The sequence below is a fragment of the Elephantulus edwardii genome, unplaced genomic scaffold (assembly GCF_000299155.1).
Source record: "Elephantulus edwardii isolate Elephantulus edwardi_28Jun2011 unplaced genomic scaffold, EleEdw1.0 scaffold00138, whole genome shotgun sequence".
Taxonomy (NCBI): Eukaryota; Metazoa; Chordata; class Mammalia; order Macroscelidea; family Macroscelididae; genus Elephantulus; species Elephantulus edwardii.
The window spans coordinates 425,826-450,673 of record NW_006399888.1 but is presented as its reverse complement, the minus strand read 5'-3'; the positions used below and the strand labels follow the sequence as shown (position 1 = coordinate 450,673).

The window sequence follows — 24,848 nt, the reverse complement described above, 5'->3', positions numbered from 1 at the left end:
AACTGTATTACATACTAAAGAATAAGGAATTCAATTACTGCTGTTTTCTCATTAGAGAGGGAAAAAAAATTGGAAGGAAGAAGAGTGGAAGATCTTTAAAGCATATATAAAAATTTATAATTTAATATTCAGTGAAAATATTCTTCAATTATGAACATAAAATAATGACATTTTCAATAAAGGAAAATTTGCTGCAAGTAAACTTGTGTATAAGAAATGCTGGAGGGGGGGGGGGGAGGGCTGGGCAGGGAGAAAGTGCAACAATGAATGAATGGAAATCCAAAATCTCTGTAAATGTTCATTAAAATTATTAAAATAAAATCTTTAAAAAAAAGAAATGCTGGAGGAAGTTCTCAGGATGAAGGGAAACAACAGATGGAAATTAATATCTTTAAAGTATAATGAACAGCACCAAAAAATGGTAAAATATTACTTTCTCCCCTCTAGTTTCTTTAAAATAAGAGTCTAAAATAAAAATTGTACCATTGTATGTTGTGTACCATGGAATTAGAACAGACCCCATAGCTGACCATCTGGCAGCTTTTCACAGGCAATTAATTGATTGAGAGAAGACCACCCATCCTTCTCCCATGGAGCTGCTGGTGGATTTGAATTGTGTGGGATTGCAGTGCAGCTTCTTACCACTAGGCCACCAGCACTCTGTATCACTATAAGGTTTACAATGTATGCAGACATAATTTACGTATAACAGCATAAACAAGAGAAGAAAGGGAGAAAATGAACATACGCTGTTATAAGCTTCTTGGGAAGTGCTGTAGTACATAAAACTTAAAATTAACTGAAGGTTTAGGTTTCTAGATATTTTAGAAAACCATCAACAAAAATGACAAAAATCATAGTCAACATTATAAAGGAAATTGGAGGCCATACAAAGAAAAGAAAATTGAGAAATTTAATTCTTTTTTGAAAAATAAAGAGCCCTAGTGGCATGCAGTTACATGTCTGGCCCAGCAAAGGTCATAATTTTGAAGCCAGCAGAACTCTACAAAACTCTCTGCTCCTGTAAAGATCACAGCCTAGGAAACCAGAAGAGTTAGTTCTACTCCATCAGACTCTGCAGTGAAATACGACTTGACAGCACATGACAACAGCAACAGGTACAACATACCCATATATCAATCCACTGCATTCATGAAAACCAAAATGGGTGTTATAAATGAGGGCCTTGGAAGGCAGACCTGAATTGACAGAATGCTTTATTTGCAAGAAACTGTCCCTTACCAACTAAAGGCTTTATAAAGTCCTGTTTTGTTCTTTTTTGAACTATCACCTGTGCCTGATGCATAATAGACAGTCAATAAATAAACTCAGAGATATTTTTGCAAGGATCCCAAGGGCAGAAATACTAGAGAGAAGATCAAGAGACTATGTGCAGAGCATGTACAGGACTAAGGTACCAGCCTGCAAGTAATAGTAGCACTGATGCCGCTGAACTGAGGGAGAAGAACTAGCTGGGACTTTGAGATGGCCAAGAATCTCTGGAGAATGCTCAGAGCTCCAATCATTCTGGACAGAACCGAAGGTTCCTAAACTGACCTCAAAGGAAAGAAGGTCTCGCCAGACCGATGGTCTGTGTGTGCGTATGGTGTGCGTCTGTGCAAAAAGTCTTCTAAACTTCCTTTACACACACACCCCCCTCCTCCTCTTGTATGTGAACTCTGGACACTAAGTCATTAAGGTGCAGACTCTAGATTGTAAACCTGGAAAGCAGATTAGATTGTATTTCCTGAGACAGTAACAATTACAGAAGCGCGACTGCTGTGTTCAATCTATTTAGCATTTGAAAGAAAAATCAAAACCCAAAGATCTCACAGATAAGCTCACAGCAAAAAGTAGTCATTACTTTACCTTGGGCAGCAATGAATTTGTTCTTTTCCTGGTATCCCTGGGAAGGTAAGAGAGGAGTTAGAAAAAGAAAAGTGAAAAACAAAAAAACAGATAGGAATGACATTCTGGAATCTGATTCCGCACTAATTGACAAAGTTTCTCTTGTTGACAGGTCCAGGCAACTAACAAGAGTTTTCATTTTAGAAAACTTCTGCTCTGGATAGCAGGAACTAAAAATTGAAAAACTCAAATGGACTAGGTGGTCTTCTCAAAGTGAATTATTCAAGAATACCGACACAATATATCTAAACACAAACTCATGAGTCAGACCATGTTTCTGATGCTGTCTCAGGGAGGAATCACAGCACAACTAGGAAGGGAAAAGAGTTATTATCTCGAGGATTTTTGCCCAGTGCACTTTTTTTTTTTACTTCCCCCCGCCCCATAGATTTCCTTTTATTGAATTTGTTACTGTTATGCACTAACTTTAAGAGCACCTCAAGGGTATGGTAGGTCCCAGTGTTTGATAAGTCTCCATTACAGCCAGTGGGAAATAATAAGTAAAGGGGTCCAGGAAGCCACACATCAGATAAGGAGACTCTGAAAAGCTATCAACTGGCAGTAAGGTTCTTTTGAAGTGTTTTTTCGTGTAACTGTGCAACTGCATTACTTAGATGTGGTTTTCATTCTCAAAGTTCTATAAGAAATTACCTCCCTTGAGGGCTATGAATCATCCTTTGTTCCTTTTTATAAGACAGCTTCACAAGGGGGGGTACCACCACATCATATATCATATATCATAGCATATCATACTAAGGTGACAGTAAAAATGCCAAGTCGGCCAGGCAGTGGTAGAATAATGTTATTGTGTGCCATCAAGTCAGAGCCGATTCATCACTGACCTTCCAGCAGCTGTTTAGGGGCTGTAAATTGCATTGGAGGAGACAGCTCATCTTTCTCCAGCAGCAGAATTAAGAGAAGGGGCTAAAATTAACTAAGTCACTTTCTATTTCAGTTCAAGCAAGGGCAAGGCAGGGCTGTTTCCTAACACAGAAGAGAAAGTGTTGCATCTGAGACATGGGAGCAGAGTCGGCAACAGGAAACTTGCTATAATTTTTACTGAAAAGCATTAAAATTTTAGTTGTTATGTCCATCAAGTCACTTGGGACTTGATCCCCAAACCCTGCTCTATTCTGTGCCAACCTTACTGTCTCTGACACACCTACCCCAATTGCTCCAGTGACTGAATCCATCCATCTCATTGAGGATCTTCTCCTCACTTATGCTGTCCTTCCACCCTCCCATGCATGATGTCTTTCTCCAAGGACTGGTTCCTCCTTGAACATGTCCAAAGAATGTCAGACAAAGCTTTAGAATCCTTGCCTCCAAGGAGCAGCCTGGTTTCACCCTCTCTAGGTTGAACCTGTTAGTTCTTCTAGCAGTCCATGGTATATTCAACGCTCTTCTCCAGCACTACAGCTCAGAGGATCAATTCTCTTTCTATCCTCCCTAGTCATTGTCCAACTCTCGGATGTATAGCAAAAAATTTTAGTAAATACCTTTAATCATCAAGAGAAACTGAGAACTGAATTCTGCCTATAGTAGAAACTTACACTTAAAACTGAGAAGCTCTTTAGGTATTATTATGAGAAGTCTAGTTTTTTGTGGGCCATGAGTAACTTAAAAGTACAGGATGAAGCCTTAGCTTCAAGATGTTTCTATCCCTATTTACCAAAGCATGTGGTGACCCCATGAAAGCAAGCCTATACAATGATATGTCAGTATAGTTTAAACAGGAAGATGTAATTACAATGAGGCAAAACTCACTGAGCTTCCTTGTGTCATGTTTAAGAGAAAGATAAAATGTGGCTTCCACAGTTTCCAAGAGGGCGCTCTGGTGGTGTAGCCCCTGGGGAACTGTGCTGCTAACCCAAAGGCTGTATGTCTGCTGGTGCAAACCCACCAGCTGCTCCTTGGGAGATAAACGGGGACTCTTCCTGTGGCATTTACAGCCTCTTAGGCGTCGGATCCAACTTACAGCAATGACTGTTTTGGTTCCTAAGATGTTTTTGGATTCTGAGAGCTGCATCCTGCATGGCTTTAGGTGCTAGCTACATTCCTACCTTTAATAAGAAACATGGACCATGCAACACTGTCAGAGGGCTGAGGAGAGCTAAGAAGAAAGATGGAAGAACTTGGGTTTTTAATTTCCTCCACTTCTCTAAATTTTTCTTATTTTGTTGTTGCTGAAAATACATACAACAAAGCATGCACCAAACCATCAGTTTCTACATGACGATTTTGTGACATTGATGATATTCTTCATACAACTACTCTCATTTTTCCTTTCTGGAACGTCTCTCCCACATTAAGACAAACTCGCTGCCCTCTAAGTTTCTTTCCTAATTTTTCAAATATCTATTGTCATTTTGACTCAGTACAGGCAGTTCCTAAAAGCAAGGAGGTTAAATGGTCAAGCTTAGCTACTGTTCAATTTTAACACGATTTCAGGGCAAATCTTTGGTTTAACATTTAAAGACTACTTCAATGCTGAAATTTCGGGGCTTTATCTACCTTCTGTGGCTGCAAAAAGTTTAGAGTCCATGAGAATCTGAAATGCTATTCTGCATTTGCCACCTTTTCATTTTAATTTTTCCCCCCCTTGTTATGTACCATCGAGTCGGATCCAACTGGCACAGGAGACTGCCCCTCCTTCTCCAGCGGAGCATCTGGTGGATTCGAATTGTGTGCCTTTGGGATTGCAGCACAGCTTCTTGCCAGTAGGCCACCAGAGCTCAAGGGTCAAAATACTCAGTAATGGCAGCTGGCACATCCACTTCTGGTCCCAAGGAAAAGGAAGCAGTTGTTTGTGGAGGCAATTAACCACACATTCCACTCCTTACCCTCCTTCAGCACCTGGGTTCTTAAAGCTGTCACTGAAGGAAGCTATGGAATTAGCCAATTCTGAAAAAGGTCTAAATCTGCCTTCTGATTATAGGTAGATCTTGTCATATTGTGCTTCACTTTAGTTTGCTTTGTTATTTTGGCTTTTAAAAAAATTATAATGTGAAGGTTTTTAGCAATCCTGCATTAGGCAAGTCTACTGATGCCACTTACTTTTTCCCTAACAACACTGTGCTCATCTTGGTAATTCTCCTATTTTAGCTTTTCATGCAATGACACACTTACTAGGCTACAGTAGAGTACAAACATAACATTTGCATGGACTGTTGTTGTGTACTCTCAACTGAGAACTCTTAGCTGACAATCCAGAGAGTTTTCAGAGGCCATTTAATTGTATGAAAGGAGACTGCCCATCCTATTCCTGTGTTTACATGCACTAGGAAAACAAAAATGTTTGAGTGGCTTTCTTTATTGCCATATTCCCTTTTTTGTGGTGGTCTAGAAGCAAATCTGCAGGTATCTCCAATGTACACCTGTATACGAGACGAGGAAGTGCTTCTGTCTCAGGATCTTTTACTTCAGATTCTCTTACATGCACCTTAGAAGCACACTAACTGGTGGGATTACTGCCTTCTTTCACGTAAGATTAAAGTCAACCAGTTCCTTTCAACCTCTCTATCACAAATCTTCACATAAATTTTGGACGTCTTAGCTTATTAGTAGACATCCTCTGTTTTCTCAATCTACCACAACCATTTCAGAGTTCTTTCGTTCCAATTATAAACATGTAACTATCATTACTAAGCACACACAGTAACTTCAGCAAACCCACTCCACTGAGCAGGTTTGACTGCTGAATTTCTGAAGTCCATCTGATAGCCTGGATTTTTTGCTTTGCCCTGCTGTTCTTCCACCTTTCTTTCTTTTTCATTCCAATTGTGTCCTTTCTTTCTCTTGAGCACCATTCTTTGATCATCTTTTCTGATTATATCAGTTCGTCTCTAACACTATTTTCTTTCTCTGCTGAAAATGGAAATGACAAACATCTCCTAATCTGCAAGTGTGAGGAACTAGCAGATGGCTGCCAACAGTTATTCAAGGAAATACTGAGAAAATCTCATTTCTTACATTGATGAATGAAGCATTGATGTAATCAGAATCTGGAACCCCTTCAACTGGTGTCAGGTGTACTCTAGAGTGATCATCTAGAAAACAACAATTAATATTTCAACAAAATATTATTTCCTTCTGCAACCAGGCCAGGTATATACAGTGACAATGCAACAATATTTATAACAGCAAGAACTTGAAAACACCTCTACCAGAGTTAGGTGGCTAGATAAATAAAATAAGATATACCTACAATAGGGAATATTATGCAGTTTCTAAAAACAAAAATAAGTTCTTTTGTTTATAGTAGATATTCTTTATAAACACACATAAAAAAACCCATTCTGCAATGTGCAAGTATTTTTGCTGTGTACTGTGGAGTAGGACCACAGCTGACCCTCCATTGGATTTTCAGAGGCAGTTAATCGCATGAGAGGAGAATGCCTACCCTTCTCCTGTGGAGCAGCTGGTGGCCTCAAACCACATGCCTTCAGGATTGCAGCGCAGCTTCTTGCCACTAAGCCACCAGAGCTCCCAAAATATCATTGAGCAATGTGTACAGTATATTAATTATATTTTTAAAAGTAATAAAAAAGCCACACGTGAATGTACACACAAAAAAGACAAGCAGAAAAGCAGAAAACAAATCAAAACATACAAAAAAGAAGAGCTAGGTAGAGACAGGCTGGTGGGACTGAGAGATCTTTAGTCACCCTGTAAACCTGGAATTAAAATCACTCTGTGACTCAACCTGTGGCCTCTAAGGAGATCAATAATCCTAGGGGGGGAGTGCACTCCTTAGAATTAATAAATCATTTTGCTCAGGGATAAAGTTCAGAAGGTAGGGAGGCATAGAAAAGAAAGACAAATGGAAAATACAGGGAGGAAGCTGGAAGAGCACTATTATAATATGGTGCCTATACTCAATGCCATGAAACATAATATAAATAAATGTTGGATAGAAAGACTAATGTGCTCTATAAACAATTACATCAGATTTTTTAAAAAGAGGCCTCAGTAAATGTCTCCTATGGTGGTCTTTTTTTGGTCCTATACCACATTAACAAAAAATTCTGACCGGATACCTCTGAGATATATAAATGATAAATTATAAACCATAAATACTCCAGACATCATTAAAAGATTAAAAAATATTATAAGAAAAGTTCACAATACAACTGTGAGATATCATCTCACCCCAGTAAGAATAGCAAAATTTAACAGAACAACAAGCAACAAATGCTGGCGAGGTTGTGGAGAAACTGTAATCCTTATTCACTGTTGGTGGGAGTGTAAAATGGTGCAACCACTGTGGAAGGCGGTGTGGTGCTTTCTCAAAAAGGTGGAAATAGAAATACCATTTGACCCAGTAATTCCAGTACTGGGGATATACCCCAAAGAGACCATAACTGACACCCAAGCAGATATATGTTAACCCATGTTTATCGTAATTTTGTTCACAGTAGCAAAGAGTTGGAAACAACCCAAGTGCCCATCAACAAATGAATGGATAGAGAAGCTGTGGTATATTCACACGATGCAATACTGTTCTGCACTGAAAAACAAGGAACTCACGAAATAGTATACAAAATAGGTGACCTTGGAGGACATTATGCTGAGTGAAGTATCCCAGTCACAAAAGGACAAATACTGCATAAGGACACTGTTGTAAAGCAGGTCTGACATCTGAGTTGGGGGGAATCTAAGAGGGCATAAATAATGTATACTGCATTGAAACAGATGAGGGAGAGAACTGTTTAGGAGGAATAAAGGATAAGGTATTACTGTCATGACAAGAGTCTAGAATGAAAACTGCATAGTGGAGTCAACTGGGGTTGGGGAGGGAAGGTATAACAAAGAATTTTTTTCCCAAGACAAAAGTGATGGGGGCGGGAGGGGAGGGTTGGGCAGGGAGGAAAGTGTGCAGCTATGAATGAATGGAAATCCAAAGTCTCTGGAAACTTTGATTAAAATAAATTTTTTAAAAAAAGAAAGAAAAGTTCAGTATTTTCTCTCACATCCCACTGATATAAACTTTTCTGGAGACCACTGACCTAGAAAAATGCCCAGTAGGTTATTGATAAGTAAATCCAACTCAAGTCTGGTCCTAGTCAAAGAGCTTTCACTGGTCTCCTGGAAACTTGAACCCTGCTAAGAAGAATGTTGACAACTACCCCAAACAACTCTGTGTTTAGTCATCTGGGGTATCTCTGGGAACAAGACAGTTTTTAGCCCAAAGGTTTCGCCCACTCTTATTATCAACTTACCTGTGACCAATGACCATATTCTCTCCATCCTTAGGAAATCTATCTACACATGTAGTCGTTGTTGTTAAGTGGCATCGAGTCACCTGAGACTCGCTCTGAACCCTGAATCCTGAGCCAGTCTCACTGTCTCTGACACACCTGCTTCCATTACTCCAGTATTACTCCATGTCAATCCATCTCATCCAGGGTCTTCCTTTTCTGCACTGTCCCTCCACCCTTTCAAGCATGATGTCCTTTTCTAAAGACTGGTGCCTCCTGGCAACATGCCCAAAGTATGTGAGACACAGCTTCAAAAATCCGTGTGTGTGTGTGTGTGTGTGTGTGTGTGTATATATACATATGAAAGTATCAGGCTACATTAGAAAAATTCTACAAATACTCACAAGGCAAGATGTTTACATATCGATTTTTTTCCTTGTTTTCTTCCTTGGAGGCAGCCTCACAAGTAGCCTGAATAGGACAAGCAGGAAGCGCCTGGAAAGTTAAAGAGAAATTAGAGGAATTATTAACAGGTATCCATAAAAGATATACAGATTTCCACAATAAACTAGGACTTGACAGCAATTTCTATCTTTTTGTAGGGGAAGAATATGGGCCCAGGTAAACATGTGCAGTCTAACACAGGGAATGCACCTGTCCCCTAAAAAGCCTGACAAACACTACAGACTTTATCATAAAATATTCCCAGAGGGAAGACGCCCTTCCTGCTACTCAGGCAGGCATGTTTTACTATGTAGCCAGGGTCTGGAACATGATATGGTCATTTATCTCTGCATAAACCACTCTGCAAGGATGAGGTATGTCTCATGAGATGCGCACAGAATTCTGGATGTCAGCTGACTTTCCAGGGCTGGGAAGAGGGCAAGTCATAAAGGGCTGGCGGGAGAGGGAAGCGACACGCACAGATGCAGCAGGTAGCATGTGGAGAACTTGGGTGAAGTGGTATGGAATCTATAGCAGTTCTGGAGCAAATTTAAAATAGCTAGGAGTAGGAGGCATACAGGAAGCATACACAGTCTGAAGTCTAACAGTCTGGGCTTTGTGAATTTATGCAAACCGCTTAACTCTTCAGGCACAAGTTTCTTCATCTACAAAACTGGGATAAGAATATGTGTCACACGAAGAGTTAACGGGATAATCTCCTGTCTGATACAGTATTAACATTTCATAAATTATTTTTTTATGGGAGTAGAAAGAAGAATATTTTTTGAACTATCATCCTCTTACATGTTCTGTACATTCAAAACTAAGAAGGAAAAGAAAAGGAATGTTCTAAATTCCAATGTAGATAATCTTTGATTTGCAAGTATGTTTTATGATTTTTAACATGTTGCCACAAATGATGGCAAAAAAATGTGTTTCTAAGCACAGTTGTCAATTTAAGTGTGCGGCAATGTGTTAAAGCATGGGAACAGTTAATTATGATTCAAGTATTACCTTTCATTCATTCTTTCACCAAATATACACTGTATACTTAGGTATTAGGGCTCAGTCCAGTGAAAACAGTGGCAATGAAGTACAGTTTCTGTCCTCGTGGACAATTAAGAATTTGTGAGGGAATTTAGATGTTAATAAAACAAATACACAGAAAACAACAGGTTGCTTTTCTTGGAACTGACTCATAACTCCAGCAAGTTTTCAGAGGTAGAAAATTACATGGGAGGAGAATGCTCATACGTCTCCTGCAGAGCAGCTGGTGGATTCGAACTTTGTGTCTTTGGAATTTCAGTGCAGTTTCTTACCAGTAGGCCACCAGAGCTCAATGACATTCCATGGTAATTACAATGAAAAGAAGAAGATTGAAGAGGCCAAACTCAGATTAATGGTACGTCTGTATGAGGAAGGATAAGTGTGGAAAACAAGAAATAAGACACAGAGAACAGTATCTGCACTGAACTGACAGCAGAAGGCTTGGCTTATGTGGGGAACTGAAGAACTAGAAAGAATTTATGGTATAGAAAGCACAGCTAGCGGCATAGAGGAAGAAGTGGGAGTAGATGAGATTGACAAGGTCAGGCCAACACATTTCCATGTTAGTCCTTGAACAGGGAGTTTGAATTCTATTTTATTGTTAAGTGCATGAGGAAATTATCAACATTTTTCTAAGTAAGATCCAACTTTTCTAAGTGAGATTCAATTTACATGTTTAAGAGATCACTCTAGCTGTAGGTGGAAAATGGACTAAAGAGAGGGAAGAATAGAACCATGAAAGATGATGGTGGCAGCAATGGAAATTGATGTATTTCTGAGATCTATTCTGGAGTTAAAACTGCAGAATTGGAAGACAGAAGGGAAGGTGGATTAGAAAAAGAAAAGATAGGAATGAAAGATTTGTTAGGTTCACGGTCTTAATTTTGCAAACATGCACACTGATTTTACATATACATCCATGTGTAACACACATCTTTCATATGTATATGTATAGAAAAATATGGACTTGGTGGTATACGGGTTAAATGTTAGGCTGTGAGCTGAGAGGTCAGCAGTTTGAATCCACTAGTGGCTCTGCAGAGGAAGATGAAGTCTTTTCCCACTAAGATTTACAGCTTTGGAAACTCAGAAGGGTTATCATGAACTCAACATGTGTGTATGATTAAATAAAGGCAATGTCAGCCCAAACGAAACCAATTGTCAAAATGGAAGCAAGAACTTTAAGAAGGGAGCAAATATATTTCCTGGTAATCATCCTGAGGGTGACAGGAGAAATCACAGTGAAAGATCCTACAAGAAGAAAGGCTGGCAAGGTCTCATGGCCCTCAGCCTCACCCACTAGAGATTTTCCTTTCAGAGGAAAAAATTCCTCTTGGATTCTTCTACATGTTGTGTTCTAAGAGAAACAATTCCCTCAAACCCTATGCTGTCAACAAGTAAGGAGGAGAAAAGTTTCCTGGGCTTGACTCTGACACACAGAATAGAGATCATATTTTAGACTGGAGTTTATCCACAGCTTGCCTTTTCTTCTTCCACACAAGCTTGATTTCCTCCCCTGAGTGGGGCAGGATGAGCTGCTAGGTTTTTTAAGCCCTCCTGACTATTCAGTAGCATTACTTTTTCTGTGTATTTCCTGCTTAGAATAATGTTGACCTGAAGTAGTGGCAAGAAGCACTCTTTAAGTCCTCAACACTAGGAAAGGTCAGGCATGACAATGATCATCATCTTCAAGTCCAATGAGCATCCCTAGGTCCTTCAGTCACAACAGAGCAAAACTAAGTTTCCAGGTACTTCAGGCTCCAAAAGGGCACAAAGAAACAGGCACCACTGTTTGCTAAGAGGGTATGAAAAGGGCAGGACTTGTCAGCACTAGAAAAGAAGGCTCAGAATGAGGAGCCTGGACCAATAGGATGAAGGGGGAACCCTATGCTGTCAGTTCTTTTAGATTCTGAAAACATACTTCACAGAGCTAGGAAGTAGCAGAACCAGAAGGCTATATGCTGCTAAGCTCTCTACAAACACTAGGTGGCATTAAAGACCATCTCACCCCTTGCTGAAGCAAGTCAACAAAAAAGCCTCCTCTGCCCACTAGTGTGGAGCAGGCTGGGACTCCCCGAACTCTCCCCTGAGTTTCCGAGGCTGTAAATCTTACCAGGACACTGTCCATCTTTCTCCCACTGAGTGGCTGGTTGATTAAAACAGTCTACCTTTTTTAGTTAGTAGTTCAATACATTACACATCACTTTCACCAGAGTATTTCTCTCTCTAAATGCTATTTTCTTTCAAATAGTCATAATTTTTAAAAGTTCTATTTGTAAAGCTCATTTAAAAAACTGTCCATCACCACTCAGCTTAACTGAGAAATTCTCTCGGGGCTCCTCTTCATCATATGCTGTCCCTGTTCTCTCTTAGGTAAACTTAGAAATTGGGGTTTCTCGTTTCCCTGCTTCATTTCTATTCCACATACTTCATATGGATCCACAGACAATACAGTGTTATCGCTAAGTCTATTCTTTTTTGTTTTTTCCTCCACACTTGCCTCTTATCAAAGAAAGATTAATCCAAATTGCTATATACAGTGGTAATTGTTAATTTATTTTGTAGTGCTTCATTATGAGATTTTTCCTTTTTTTTTAAAAAAAAATTATTTTTGTTTGTGTGTGTACCATTAAATTGGATTTGACTGGTCCAGGAGGAGATTGTCCCTCCTTCTCCAGCAGAGCATCTGGTGGATTTGAACTACATACCTCTGGGATTGCAGTGCAGCTTCTTGCCACTAGGCCACCAGAGCTCCCTTAAAATTAATTTTAATGAAAGTTTATAAAGACTTTGAATTTCCATTCGTTCATTGTTGCACACTTTCCTCCTTGCCCACACCTCCCCCCAGTTCACTTTTCTCTTTGAAAAGTAAAAAATTCTTTCATTGTTATACAATTCGTCCCCCTCACCCAGTCCACTCAACTCATTATGAGATTTAAAAAAACAAATCTATCTAATTCATGTTAGGTAAAAGAGTAAATTTTTACTCCGAGCGCCCTCATGTGACAGAGTGGAATGGGCTGCGGAGTTTTCTAGGCTGTGATCCTTCCTGGAGCAGATGGCCAGACTGCTCTCTCAACAAAGCTATGGGGTGGATTCAAACCACCAATCTTTCAGTTAGCAGTCAACTGTTTCATTGTTGTCTCTCAGACTCAGCTAACATCCTGACTTGGATACTAATTTGTTAATGTGATTTTTTGTGCTCAGAGTCAAAAGTTTTGGGAATGTTTATCCTCAATAAACTTACCAGGTAAGGCCAAATTGTTAAATAGTCAGTACCAACTGATACTTCCAGTAGCAGCCAACATAAATTTCTTGAGCTGTTAAGTATCTTTGCTAATATCTGCTATTGTCAGTCTTTAACTGTACTTACACTTAAGCTTTAAGTTGCCAACTGTTAAGAACATGTATCAGGAACTGTGAGGGTGGTGCAGGACAGGGCTAGGTTCAGATCTGTCTTTCACAGAGTCACTGAGTTCTAGTTGATTCGATGACACCTACCAACAACTACAGTAAATGTTCCCATTCCTCTGATTATTAATGAGGTTCATTATGTTTCCACAGTGTACCAGCCAATGGGTCTTTTCTTTTGCCTAAGTATCAAATTTGGGCTTACCCTTTTACTTTCTTTACGATGTTTATTTATGAGCAGAAAGTTTTCATTTTAATTTGGTCAAACTGATCAACCTGTTGATTTATGAAAATTTATCAAAAAGTCTTAAGAAAACCTCTCTACTCTAAGATCATTAATACTATTTCCCTACACTGACTATGTTTTACTTGTTCATTTCAGTTTTTACACCACCTAGGAATGAATGGCTTTTGCATTTGGTATGAGATTTCATTGCTGTTGTGTTATTTTATTTCCCTAAGGTTACTCAGTTGCCCTGCTCTCCTTACTGTAAAGACCATCCTTTTGCCCACTAAACAGCTGCAACAGCATTTCCGTCATTCACGTTCTGGTTCCTCTATTCTCTATTCTGGGTTCTTATTCCACTAGTCAATCTGCCTACTCCAGTTCACGGAAAACTGTCTCAACTGTTAAAATCTGAGAATAACTCTGTATCTGGTAAGGCAGGTCTCCTCACCTTGTTCTTCTTCTTCGGGAATGTCCTGGCTATTCTTGGATCTTTTCTGCTCCATATATATTTTAGAATCAGCTTGTCAAGTTCCACAAAAAACCTGTTGGGATTTTTATTGGAATTGCATTGAATCTATACATCAATTTGGGAGCACTGACATCTTTATAATATTGAGCCTTCTACTCCAATGATCCTATCTCCTCATTTAGACTGTTTATCTTTGTTATCGTCAAACATTTTAAAAGAACGTTCTCCAAAGATTTTTTAAATAATGTAAATTTATTCATATGCACTAAATGGCATCTTAAAAAATTATCACTGGATTTTTCTGTTTGTGGCTCATCATTTTATATTCTTTTTGTATCTTGGCAACCTTTCCTAAAAATATTTGCTAGTTCTAATAATTAACCTGATGACTCTGCATTTCTCTGAGAATATCCTCCTCTATGAATAATACTAATTAGTTGTCTTCCTTTGCAATCCTTGTATCTTTCATTTCTTTTCTTGCCTCACTGAGCTGCCTAGGATCTCCAGCAGTACAGTATTCCACTTTTAAGTCCTCTTTCAAATACTCTCACCATACGGTCACCTATGATGGAGAATTGACTACTTTCCCAGGAAGCTCACTCTGGAACAGCAATACTTAGAAAGATCCAATACCTAGGTATACAGTTCATTTTGTAATTTTCATGTACAGACTAGTGTTAACCCAGATATCAGCTGGAGTCATCAGTGCATCTAAGAGGGCTTGAACACCGATCCTTTGCCAGTAGGATTCCAAAGTCCTTGCCATAGTTCCTGCTAACTGCCAGGGATCTGTGGCTTTGACTTACTTATTTAGAGATAGCCCACCAATGCAAAAGCTATTCTACCCCTCCTTCAACTCAGATGCTGCACCGAATCAGTCCCTCCAGAGTACACCAATATGCTTCCTTAACCTGTAAATGAAAACTCAACCATCTAAAAAAAAACCAAAACCAAAACCAAAACTCAACCATCTTTAAATTGAAGAGGTGTGGTCCTAAGGGGTCACATCCCATAATGCATGTTCCTATCTCATTCTCCTTAGGACCAAGCCAAGTTTTATTTTATTTAATATATATCTTTATTTTTAGCATGCCTCGGGTATTTCAGTAAGTAGCTTTTCTTTAAGATAAATTCAAAGCTTTCCTCAAGACAAATGCTTGTAAATAAAAAAGTTTTGTTACTCTGAGATGAAAGCCATTGAGTGGAACTTCTAAACATGATTTGGATTCATAGCAATGATACACACTCTCCTTTCAGTCTGTCAAATATCTGAAAGCAGCTGTCATGTTCTATGCCTACTGTTCCTTCAGCTGTTCACTCTCATGGTCTAGTTTCTCTCTGGAACAACCTTCCATTTGTTGACTGTTGTTCCTTTTCAGAAGACCTGACCACAAGACTCTTGGCACAGGCCAAACTGTGGCATAAACTCCTTTATTCTAGATTTATACATCTACTAAGGCATATACAGAAAGGTCCATTAACTTTATCTATCATATTAAAAAGCTAATTGTTAAAAGTTACAGAAGGAATATGTTTATTATAAAATAAGTGAAAATAATTAGATACCAAGCAGAAATTCCCTCTCATTTCTTATTTTACCTAATAGAGATATGTAATTACTGTTAATAGTTCTAAATATTCTTTCAGATTTAAAAAAACCCAACACTACGCACATACACACAAACAAAAAGGGATTATATTATGTCTATTCCTTTGCAATGCATTTTCTAACCTAACAGTATAACCTGACGATCACTACGCACATACACACAAACAAAAAGGGATTATATTATGTCTATTCCTTTGCAATGCATTTTCTAACCTAACAGTATAACCTGATGATCTCTTAATGTTAGTACATTAATTTTAAGGACAGTCTAGATCATTCTGCCATCCTACTATTAGGTATTTGTCTTTTATTTCCTAGCTCTTGTGGCCTCGTGGCAAGAACCTGTGCTGCAATCCCAAAGGCACATGGTTCGAGGCCATCAGCTGTTCCATGGGAAAAGGATGGGCAATTTCCTTCCGTGCAGTAAACCACTGGAGGGTCAGATATGGGTCAGTTCCAACTCTGGTACATAACAACAACATCAACTACAATCTTTATGGATCATTGCCCTGATGCTGCAGTAGTTAAGCATTTTGCTGCTAACTGGGAAGTGGGTGGTTCGTATTCACCTGCTGTTCTGCTTTCTGCTTCTGTACAGATTTATAGCTCTGAAAATCCTGTGGAGCAGTTCTGCTCCGTTCTGTGGGGTTACTATGAGTTGCAATCAAATCAGTGTCAATAAATTTTTGCATTTAAACTTTTGAGACTAGATCATTAAGGTTTAGTCAAGAGTTTAACAAATATACCACACGGTTTCTTTTAAATCTTGCAATCTATCAACCCACTGGTAGGAAAGAACTGCCCAACCTTGGAAACCTTTGCCTTTTCTCTCCCCCAGCACCTGGTGGGCTTCAACTAGCTAGCGTTCTTTTGGTTAGCAGACAAATGCCTTACTACAGCACCAAACCGAGTTCCTTTTAAAGCCCTTTTTTTATAGAGTCTGACTTTTTAATTTTTCTACTGAAATTTTAATGAAAGTTTATAGACAACTTTGATTTCCATTAATTTATTTTTGCACATTTTCCTCCCTGCCCACCCAACCAGTTCACCTTTCTCTTTGGAAAAAAAAATTCTTTCATTGTTGTACAATTCCCCACCACCACTCCAGTCCACTGTACTCTGCAGCTTATTCTGTTGTCATGCAAATAATACCTAATCACATATTCTTTTTTAACAGTTCTTTCCCTCATCTGTTTCAGTGCTCTGTACATTATTTATCCCCTCTTTTTTTAGATTCCTCCTAACCCTTATGTCAGTCCCGTTTTATAACAGTGGCATTATGCAGTATTTGTCCTTTTGTGACTGAGATATTTCACTCAGCATAATGTCGTCCTCCAGGGTCACCCTTTTTATAGAATATTTCATGAGTTCCTTGTTTTTCAGTGCTGCATAGCATTCCGTTGTCAAGCAGAGTGGTTCAGTGGAAGCGTGCTGGGCCATAACCCAGAGGTTGATGGATCGAAACCATCCTCTCCTAAACATGTTTTACATCCATGTTTATTGCTGCATTGTTTACAACAGCAAAGAGATGGAAACAATCCAAGTGCCCATCAACAAATGAATGAATAGAGAAGCTGTGGTATATCCTTTTCAATTCTGATGTTGTGATTAGATGCCACTGAGCTGACTCCAGCTCTTGGCAACCCTATGAGTAACAGATCAAAACCCTGTTTTATTGTGGGTCATGAGAGAAAGTGCTGAATCTTCCACCCAATGCCACACCACCTTAAAACCCCACCACCTGTGTATCAGAGCACCTGTTAGTCATGCCTTTACTCACACTTTGTACCAGCTTTCAAATTTTTAAAATCTGGTAGGTCTAAAATAATGAAAACATGTGGCTCAAGGCCACCAGCTGCTTAGGGGGGAGAAGGATGGGCAATCTCCTCCCAGGAGATTAACTGCCTCTGAAAATCTAGCAGAGAGTCAGTTATGGGTCGGTTTTGACTCGAAGGCATACAACAATAACATATTTAATATCTTTCAATCTTTACCGTTTTTGCTTCTAAATCTTGTGTTTTCCTCAGGAAGGTTTTCTTCAATCTAAGTTTATAAAAATATTAGCCTATTATGTTGTGTGTTCCACTGAGTGGGAACCTGCTCAGGGTTGTTGACTCTCAGATGCTGTAAATTGCATGACTGGAGATTGCCCAACTTTCTCACATGAAGCAGCTGGGGGATTGGAATAGCATGTCTTTGGGTTGGCAGTGCAACTCCTTAACTCCAAGCCACCAGAGCTCCCTCATCCTATGACAATAGTCAAAACTGTAAGTTTGCTCTATGTGTTAATTTTCCTCTTCCCTGACCAGGCTGACAGATCCAAACAGTCACACCTGACCTACACTGGGACAATTGTAACACCTTTCTTGAGATTTTGAAACCGGGGGAAAAAAGCAGAATCACCCCAGAGTAGCTTCCTGGTGGGTCCCAGGAAAATGCCTGCTTGAGTCCAAATCATTCTTCAATTCTGCCACCTTCCCCCAATAAACAGCTGTCCTTTGTGCTTAATGTAATCAGGGTGACCTGCTTTTAAGTAAATAACCTTAAATAACTAACTAAGCAATATCAGAAAGTGAACTGAGACTGAGACTCTTATGGGGCAAAGTAGGTACTGTGAACCTGATCACTGTGTTTCAGCGGAGGGAAAGGGATAGTCTAGAGTTCATTCCCAAGTGGGAAAGACAAGCTACTGATGGCTCACAGTAATGCCATGCAGGTGTTGAGTGTGATTCCTTGGCATGTGTGTTAACTGGTGGGAAAATGGTAGGAAGTTCCAATTCAAAGGAGACTAGAAACACTGACAGCAAGGAATGAAATTATTATTTAAATGAATTAATATACTTCTTGCTTGCTTCTATGAAACACAGGAGTTGGAGCAAGATAACTAAAATGATGCCAAAAGGAAACAGAAAACTTGGACAGAGTCACCTCTTAAGTCCTTCTTGCTTTCACAAGAACTTACTCCCACTTCAGTTCTTATTGCTTGTGGATAATCAGGATGCAACATTATACAATCTGGCAAACCAAGTGTATTTTGAAAATAGAAAACAGAGAACTAGTACCTGAAAAAAAAATGGCAGGAATTCACCGAATTAGGTCATCAAAAATTATAGGAGCTGCTGGTAAAGATTTGGGATGCTAAACAAAAAAAAAGAAAGACTAATTTTTATTGAAGGCCTAATTTCTAGTCACGGTTAGAGCTAACTGAACTTCTGCAATAAATAGCTCAGTCAGCTGGTAAAGGTTCTAACACTGGGCTAGGTTGGACAGTGGACTGACTGTTGGACTGAACTAGGTAGGGCAGAATGAAAACCAGATAGGCCTTGGCACAAAGTAGTTGTTAGGTGCCTTCAAGTTGAGTACGACTCATAGTGACCCTATAAACAACAGATCTGAACACTGTCCTATCAAGTGCCATCCTCACAAACTCTGACACACTCAAGCCCATTGGTGCAGTAACTGTGTCAATCCACCTGGTTGAGGTTCTTCCTCTTCTCTATTGTCACTCCACCTTATGAAGCATGATGTCCCTCCCCAAGAAATAACCTTTTCTAGCAACATGTCCAAAGCTTCATTACCTTTGCCTCCACGGGGCACTCTGGGTACAGATTCTCCAATACATATCTGTTTGTTCTTTTGGCAGTTCATGGGATCTTCAGCACTCTTCTCCAACACCACAACTCAAAGGCATCAATTCTTCGGTCATCCTTAGTTTATGTCCAGCTCTCAGATGCACAGCAAGTGACTAAAAAGACCATGGTCTGAATCAGGCACACCTTAGTCCTCAAACTGAATCATTGCTCTTAAATAATTTGAAGAGGTCCCTGACTACAGACTTTCCCAGTGCAATCTGTCTCCTGATTTCTGATACCGAGTGTACTGACTGTGTGGATCCAAGTAAGATGAAGTCGTTGATAATCTTAAGTCTTAATCTCTTCTCCATCCATCATGGTTTTGCCTATAGGCCCAATGGCAAGGATCTTTGTTTTCTTGACATTAAGATGCAATCCATATTGAAGACTGTAGTGTTTAACCTTCCGCACCAAGTGCTTCAGGTTCTCCTCACTTTTAGCAAGTATGTTTGTGTCATATTCATAATGAAGGTATTGATAAGTCTTCCTCCAATTCTGATGACACATTTATCTTCAGAGTTCAGCTTCTTGAATAATGTGCTCAATATACAGATGAAGCAGGTATGGAGAAAGGATACAACCCTGAAGTACACCCTTCCTAATTTTAAACCATGCACTGTTTCCTTGCTCTGTTCGCACAACAGCCTCTTGGTCCAGGTCTAGGTTCACATGAGTAGTTAAGTGTTCTGAGAGTCCCATTTTCCCATTCTTCTCAGTGTTAGCCATAATCTGTCCACACAGTCAAATGCCTCTGCATAGTCAATAAAGCACAAATACATCTTCGTCTAGTATTCTTTAAGCCTTCAGGCTCAAAGTAGAGGGTATAAAAATGTTACAAGAGATAGAAATACGTAACAACTTTCCTACTGACATTTTCCAGTGTCCCCGATGGCATTCATAGGAGCCCTACTGGAAGGCTGACCCTAGTGAGGAAAATTTCAGGAACTTTTGGAAGGATTTTCCTGGCTGCAAGGAGCCCAGTCCTTGTGGCATGGAAGAGTAGTTAAGAGGTCCACTGTGAACAAAAAGTTGGTGGTCTGGACCCTTCAGCTACTTGCATCTCTGAGTTTAGTGATGGTGTGGACCTCAGTAACAATCAGGATTAGCTATGTTTTGTTTCCTATTAACCTCATCCCTTTCATACACACCATCAAACAGATGAGTATAAGACTCACTGGTCCTTGAGAATGCCAATGGACTAATGGTAAATTGAACCAGGTGGGGGCCAGAGTGGCAGTTACTTTTCCAGATACACTCTCTTTTCCTACAGATTAGCTCGGCCCATGGCTCCTGAAACATTACTATTAATGAGGCATTTGCATATTTTTTCCCTCTGGGGTGCACAAAGACACTACCCCAAACAGTTCCTCTTTCTCACGGCCCATGCTGGATGTAGATTAGTGTTGGGTAAGCTACTTAAGTGATGGCTCTAAATGACAGTATAAAAGAGAAATCCTCAAGCTGCCCACCTCAGTGGAAATCAGGAGCTACATGGATTCCTGGGTAACAGATGACTGGAACAAGTAAGATGGGGAACTATTTACGCTCTATGTAAATGTTCCACTGATGGCCTCATCCCAGTACTGGCCATGGGTTTACAATCAGAGCCAAAGAAGAGGTGATGGACTCGACAATGGACTTCCTCTTACTGAGTCGGTCTCGATATTATTGAGTCTTAAATGCCAGCACCGGAAGCAGGAGTGGCATCCAATTCCTAAACAACATGCCTCTGGAAACTCTATGAAAGTTGATAAATGTTGATAATTTCAGAGGGGTTTCAGGCCTTTTGTTAGTAGGGTCGCTATGAGTCATGCTCGACTTAAAGGCGATCGACAACAAATGCCAGCAAAAGGGGCAACCCTGAGACTTCAGGGTAGCAAACAGGAGCAGCCAGCTGGCTCATCACACTGGATTCCTTCCACTGAGGAGACAAAGCAATTGGCTCTCACTACACCGATCTGAAGCTATCTGCCTCTAGGAAAACCATCACCTTCCAAGGATTTATTGGAATGTTTTAGCTTGAAACCTTAAGGAACATTACCTCTAAACAAAGAACTCATTTTGCAGGAAAACGGGAATGGGATCACATACGCCAGCACCCAGAAGCAGCTGATATGATAGATAACAAAAGAGCAGAAGAGCCTGACAAAGAGCCGGCTATGGTGTGGAGCCTGGTATGCTGTCTTGTGGTATTTGCTAAATGTTCTGAATCAATGAGCATCAACTGGAGCTATTCTTCTAACAGTCAGAACAAAAAGGCCCAGGCTACTTCACTTACTCTTGCCTGGTAAATAGTCTCTTGTGCCAACTCATCCCTTTCTCGTATCTATTCTCCACATTTTAACTAGTGATTTTCTCGGACTGCAAAGGTGACCACTTTGCTCTCAACTTCCCCATTTAATGTAGAGTGGACCCACTTTTCCTTTTCTTCCGTTAACTGAGCTTCCCATTCCGTGGATTTGTCTGTCCATTCCCCATATGCCCCAGGTATAAATTGGACTGATTCAGTCAGTCACAATAACCTATTTCTACCTTGCTCATGACACATTAAACAAATGGTATGTGACAAGAGCCTCCAGAGACTTTTGGAAAATTTTCTTCACTGAAACACACAGGTAGAAACAGTCCTCCTTTCCTCATTAGATTTTGTATAATTCCCTGTGATAGATGTATCAGGGCAGCCATTTTGACATCATCAGGGGAATTTGTCTAAGACAAGGCCAAAATATCACGTATGGCCAAGAACAACGGTATGAAGAAAACTGAGTTTAACCATATATGAGCTGATGAGTTAGCAAACTCTGAAATGCCCCTCTCCATCCTTAAATTCATGCCTCTCTCCTCTCTTCATCATCACTACTATATTAGGTTAATGCACCACACAGTCTTAACAACTTTGCAGTCTCTAATTGAATTCTCTCACCTGCTCTGGTCTCCTCACAAGTTAGGCTCCACAGAGTAGCAAGAGGCACTTTTCAGAGTCTAAATGTGAGTGGTCTGTGGTTTTCCCCTTTTCTCACAACAATGTACAAGGTCTATGGTCTAGCCCAGACCTCTTCTACAGTCTCATTTTTTTTTAAACTTTTCCTTTCACTTCACACATAAACCTTCTTTAAATTTTTAATGTGCCCATTTCTTACCCATTGTTACTACTGATATTTCAGTTTTGCTATTCCAAGTGGGTGGAATTTCATCCCACAGCCCTTGTTAACTTACCAGGCAGGTCTGACAAACAACCTTTCCTCAAGAATACAATTCTAACCTGAGACCAGAACTGGTGGGGTAGTTCCACCAAATGGTCGCTCACAAACATGTTCTACTTCCTTCAGTGTTGTCAAATACCACTGCTTCCTTAAAGGGAGATTAACAAAGCTGCAAATGTAAATATCCAAGATGAGGCTTATGCTCTGCAGCCTGCCATGGTCCTCTCCTTCTGCCCAGATGTTTACAAAAGATGCACTGGAAGTCTTGTTCTAGAATCTAAATGGAGGCTTCTTAATATGGATTCTTTAAGGATGTCAAAATCCTTCATGTCTTGTATCACTATTTGAACATATACATTTATTTTTTTGGAAGGAATGGCATCCACTTCCATAATAGCTTGCCTCCGGAAACCCTATGAACCTGGAGAGAGGATGAAAAGCACCCAAGCATTGAGGACTCTTCTTCATAGGTTTGCTATGAGTCACCTGCAACTCGGCGGCACTTAACAACAACATTTATTTTTGCTCTTGTTTGTGAATGTTCCCTAGCAGATAGTATACTCCCTGAGAGCAGAGTCGGGGGATGTTTTTGTTCCCATGATCTCCATGGCATTTTGAATACTAGTAGGCACATATCAGATACTCAGTATCTAAGTAAATGAAGCTTCAGACACTAGAATGGATGGATGGATGGGCAGGTAGGTAGATGGGTAGAAGGTACAGAAGTGAATTAAGAGGTGAAGTAAGTATTTTTAAATTTCCTGTCCATGATCACACAGGAAGGGAGTCAGATGAAATTGGTAAAGTATTTCTCATCTCTTAGCACATTAGACACCTGTTTTCTTCCCCATAACTCAAAAGAGTGGCCCTTCGGTGCCTTCCTTTCAGTTGACACACCAGGCTCAACAAAGAACTCACGTTGAATTCCTCTCTGAAGAGCTTGTTGTCGTCAGCCATCCTCCGGTTAATCTCCTCCTCCAGTTTATCCACGGGCAGGGGTGGGTACTTCCTGTTGGTACTTGGGGACCTGGCCAGAAGCGGCACGCTCTGAGGCTCTGTAGTGCACATGGGGAAAGGTTGGTCAAGTGCCCTGGCAAGGAAGCTCCTTCTCTGGACTAAACTGGGGGGACTGATCTCTTTAGTTCCACACCCCACCTCTCCTTTCTAACCGTTGTCTCATTTTATTAGGTTAGGGAAACCTCTAATTTCTTGCTTTTCTTCCTGTGCGGGCTCCCCACACCATTAAGAACGCCTTACCCACATCCTCAGTGCGGCCATTAGATAAGCGAAAAGAATTGGAATGGCTCCCAGCTTGCTTGTATTTCTTAAACCTAATGAAAAAAATGTTCACAGTGAGAAATCAAGCACAGAGATGGGAGAGGCCAAGCACTGGCTTTATGTTCTCATTTTTGTAGACTTCAGTTCTGCCGGGCTAAGTCTCTTCTACCAAATAAACAACCTCTTTTAGGGACAGGCCATGCCTATTGAGGGGCAGTTCCATTCCGTGCTGACAAAGCACCTTTCACATCTTCCTGTTCACTCTCAGCACACTCGAGTCTGGCCTCTGTTTTGTTTTTTAATTTTTACATATATATTTATTTTTATTCTTATTAATGAAATAGAATCCGACCTCTGTTAACATTAACAATATATTCTGGCTTATTTGGCTCTTCTGTATAACTACAGTTCCAGGACCCACTTGAGACTACACCAGAGAGGAAAGGGGTAGACAGAATATAGTGGGTGAAGATGGGAGGATCCATATAAAACCAGAATTCCACCATTTCCCAGTGTGGCCTAGGAGACTCAGGGAAAGCAAAGAGCTTGAGATTGGGAAGGAACAAGTGTGGCTGCAAGTACAGAATGATGGACACACATGCCACACTGCAGAGGGTGCAAAAAGTTCCCCTCTCATCATCCTTCCAGAAGAACAGAGGGAGAACAAAGCAGGTTAGGCCAAACGAAAGGAGTTAAAACCTAAGAATAGTCTGAGGTGTAACTCTGGCAGAAAGAGAACACACACACGTCTCTCCTCTCTCTTAGGTATTCCTTCTTTGGTCCCACTTTAGGAGCGGTAAAATCGAGAAGATCCTAAAAGACCAGAAAGAGGAACTTTGTATCACATGTTTAAGCTAAACATTCCAGAGTCTGGGGTCCTAAAGGGGCTTGGGAACAAAGGCCCAACTAGAAACAGAGAAGGTCTTTGTTGAACATATAATCCCCACTGAGGTCCTCCTGGCAGGGATTGCCTCAACACGGCTAGATCTGAAGATCTTGAAATACCTGTTACTAATTAACTAATTACATAGACTGTGGCTTCTTCCCCTAGTCTTAAAACCATTGGTCTGGGATTTAGATTGAACTACAGTTAGGGGACTTAGAGAGATGGAAGCAAAGAAAAGAGGCTGGTTCTTAAGGAAGATCATGTAGAGTTTTAAAATAATTCTTAAGTAGACTTTTAATTTTAACACTATTAGTGAGCCATTCTCTCTATTCTATTTGTTGGCTTTATTCTACTGTCTTCTCAGCTTCATAGGAAACAATTCTGGAGAAGTGAGAAATGTTACTATGCTCACCTTAACATGTACAGAACTATGATAATAAACACGATCACTAGCAGAGAGGACAGGGCCACCATTACTGCGATGATTGGTGTCTCATCTAGGAAAAAAAAAGAGAAAAGAGGTCATTATTGC

The 24,848-nt window shown here is 40.1% G+C and overlaps 1 protein-coding gene across 2 annotated transcripts in view; it reads right to left on the bottom strand.

Annotated features, from left to right (window-relative positions):
* The window catches only part of PTPRA (protein tyrosine phosphatase, receptor type, A), a 59,332-nt gene that overhangs the window by 25,352 nt on the left and 9,132 nt on the right, over nt 1-24,848 (bottom strand). For both annotated transcript variants that reach the window (XM_006894193.1, XM_006894192.1), the window contains 6 exons: nt 24,729-24,813; nt 23,410-23,483; nt 23,071-23,207; nt 8,513-8,603; nt 5,881-5,957; nt 1,870-1,906 (listed from right to left, as the gene is read on the bottom strand). In XM_006894193.1, coding sequence (XP_006894255.1) covers nt 1,870-1,906; nt 5,881-5,957; nt 8,513-8,603; nt 23,071-23,207; nt 23,410-23,483; nt 24,729-24,813 — 501 coding nt within the window. The remainder of the gene's footprint in view (nt 1-1,869; nt 1,907-5,880; nt 5,958-8,512; nt 8,604-23,070; nt 23,208-23,409; nt 23,484-24,728; nt 24,814-24,848) is intronic.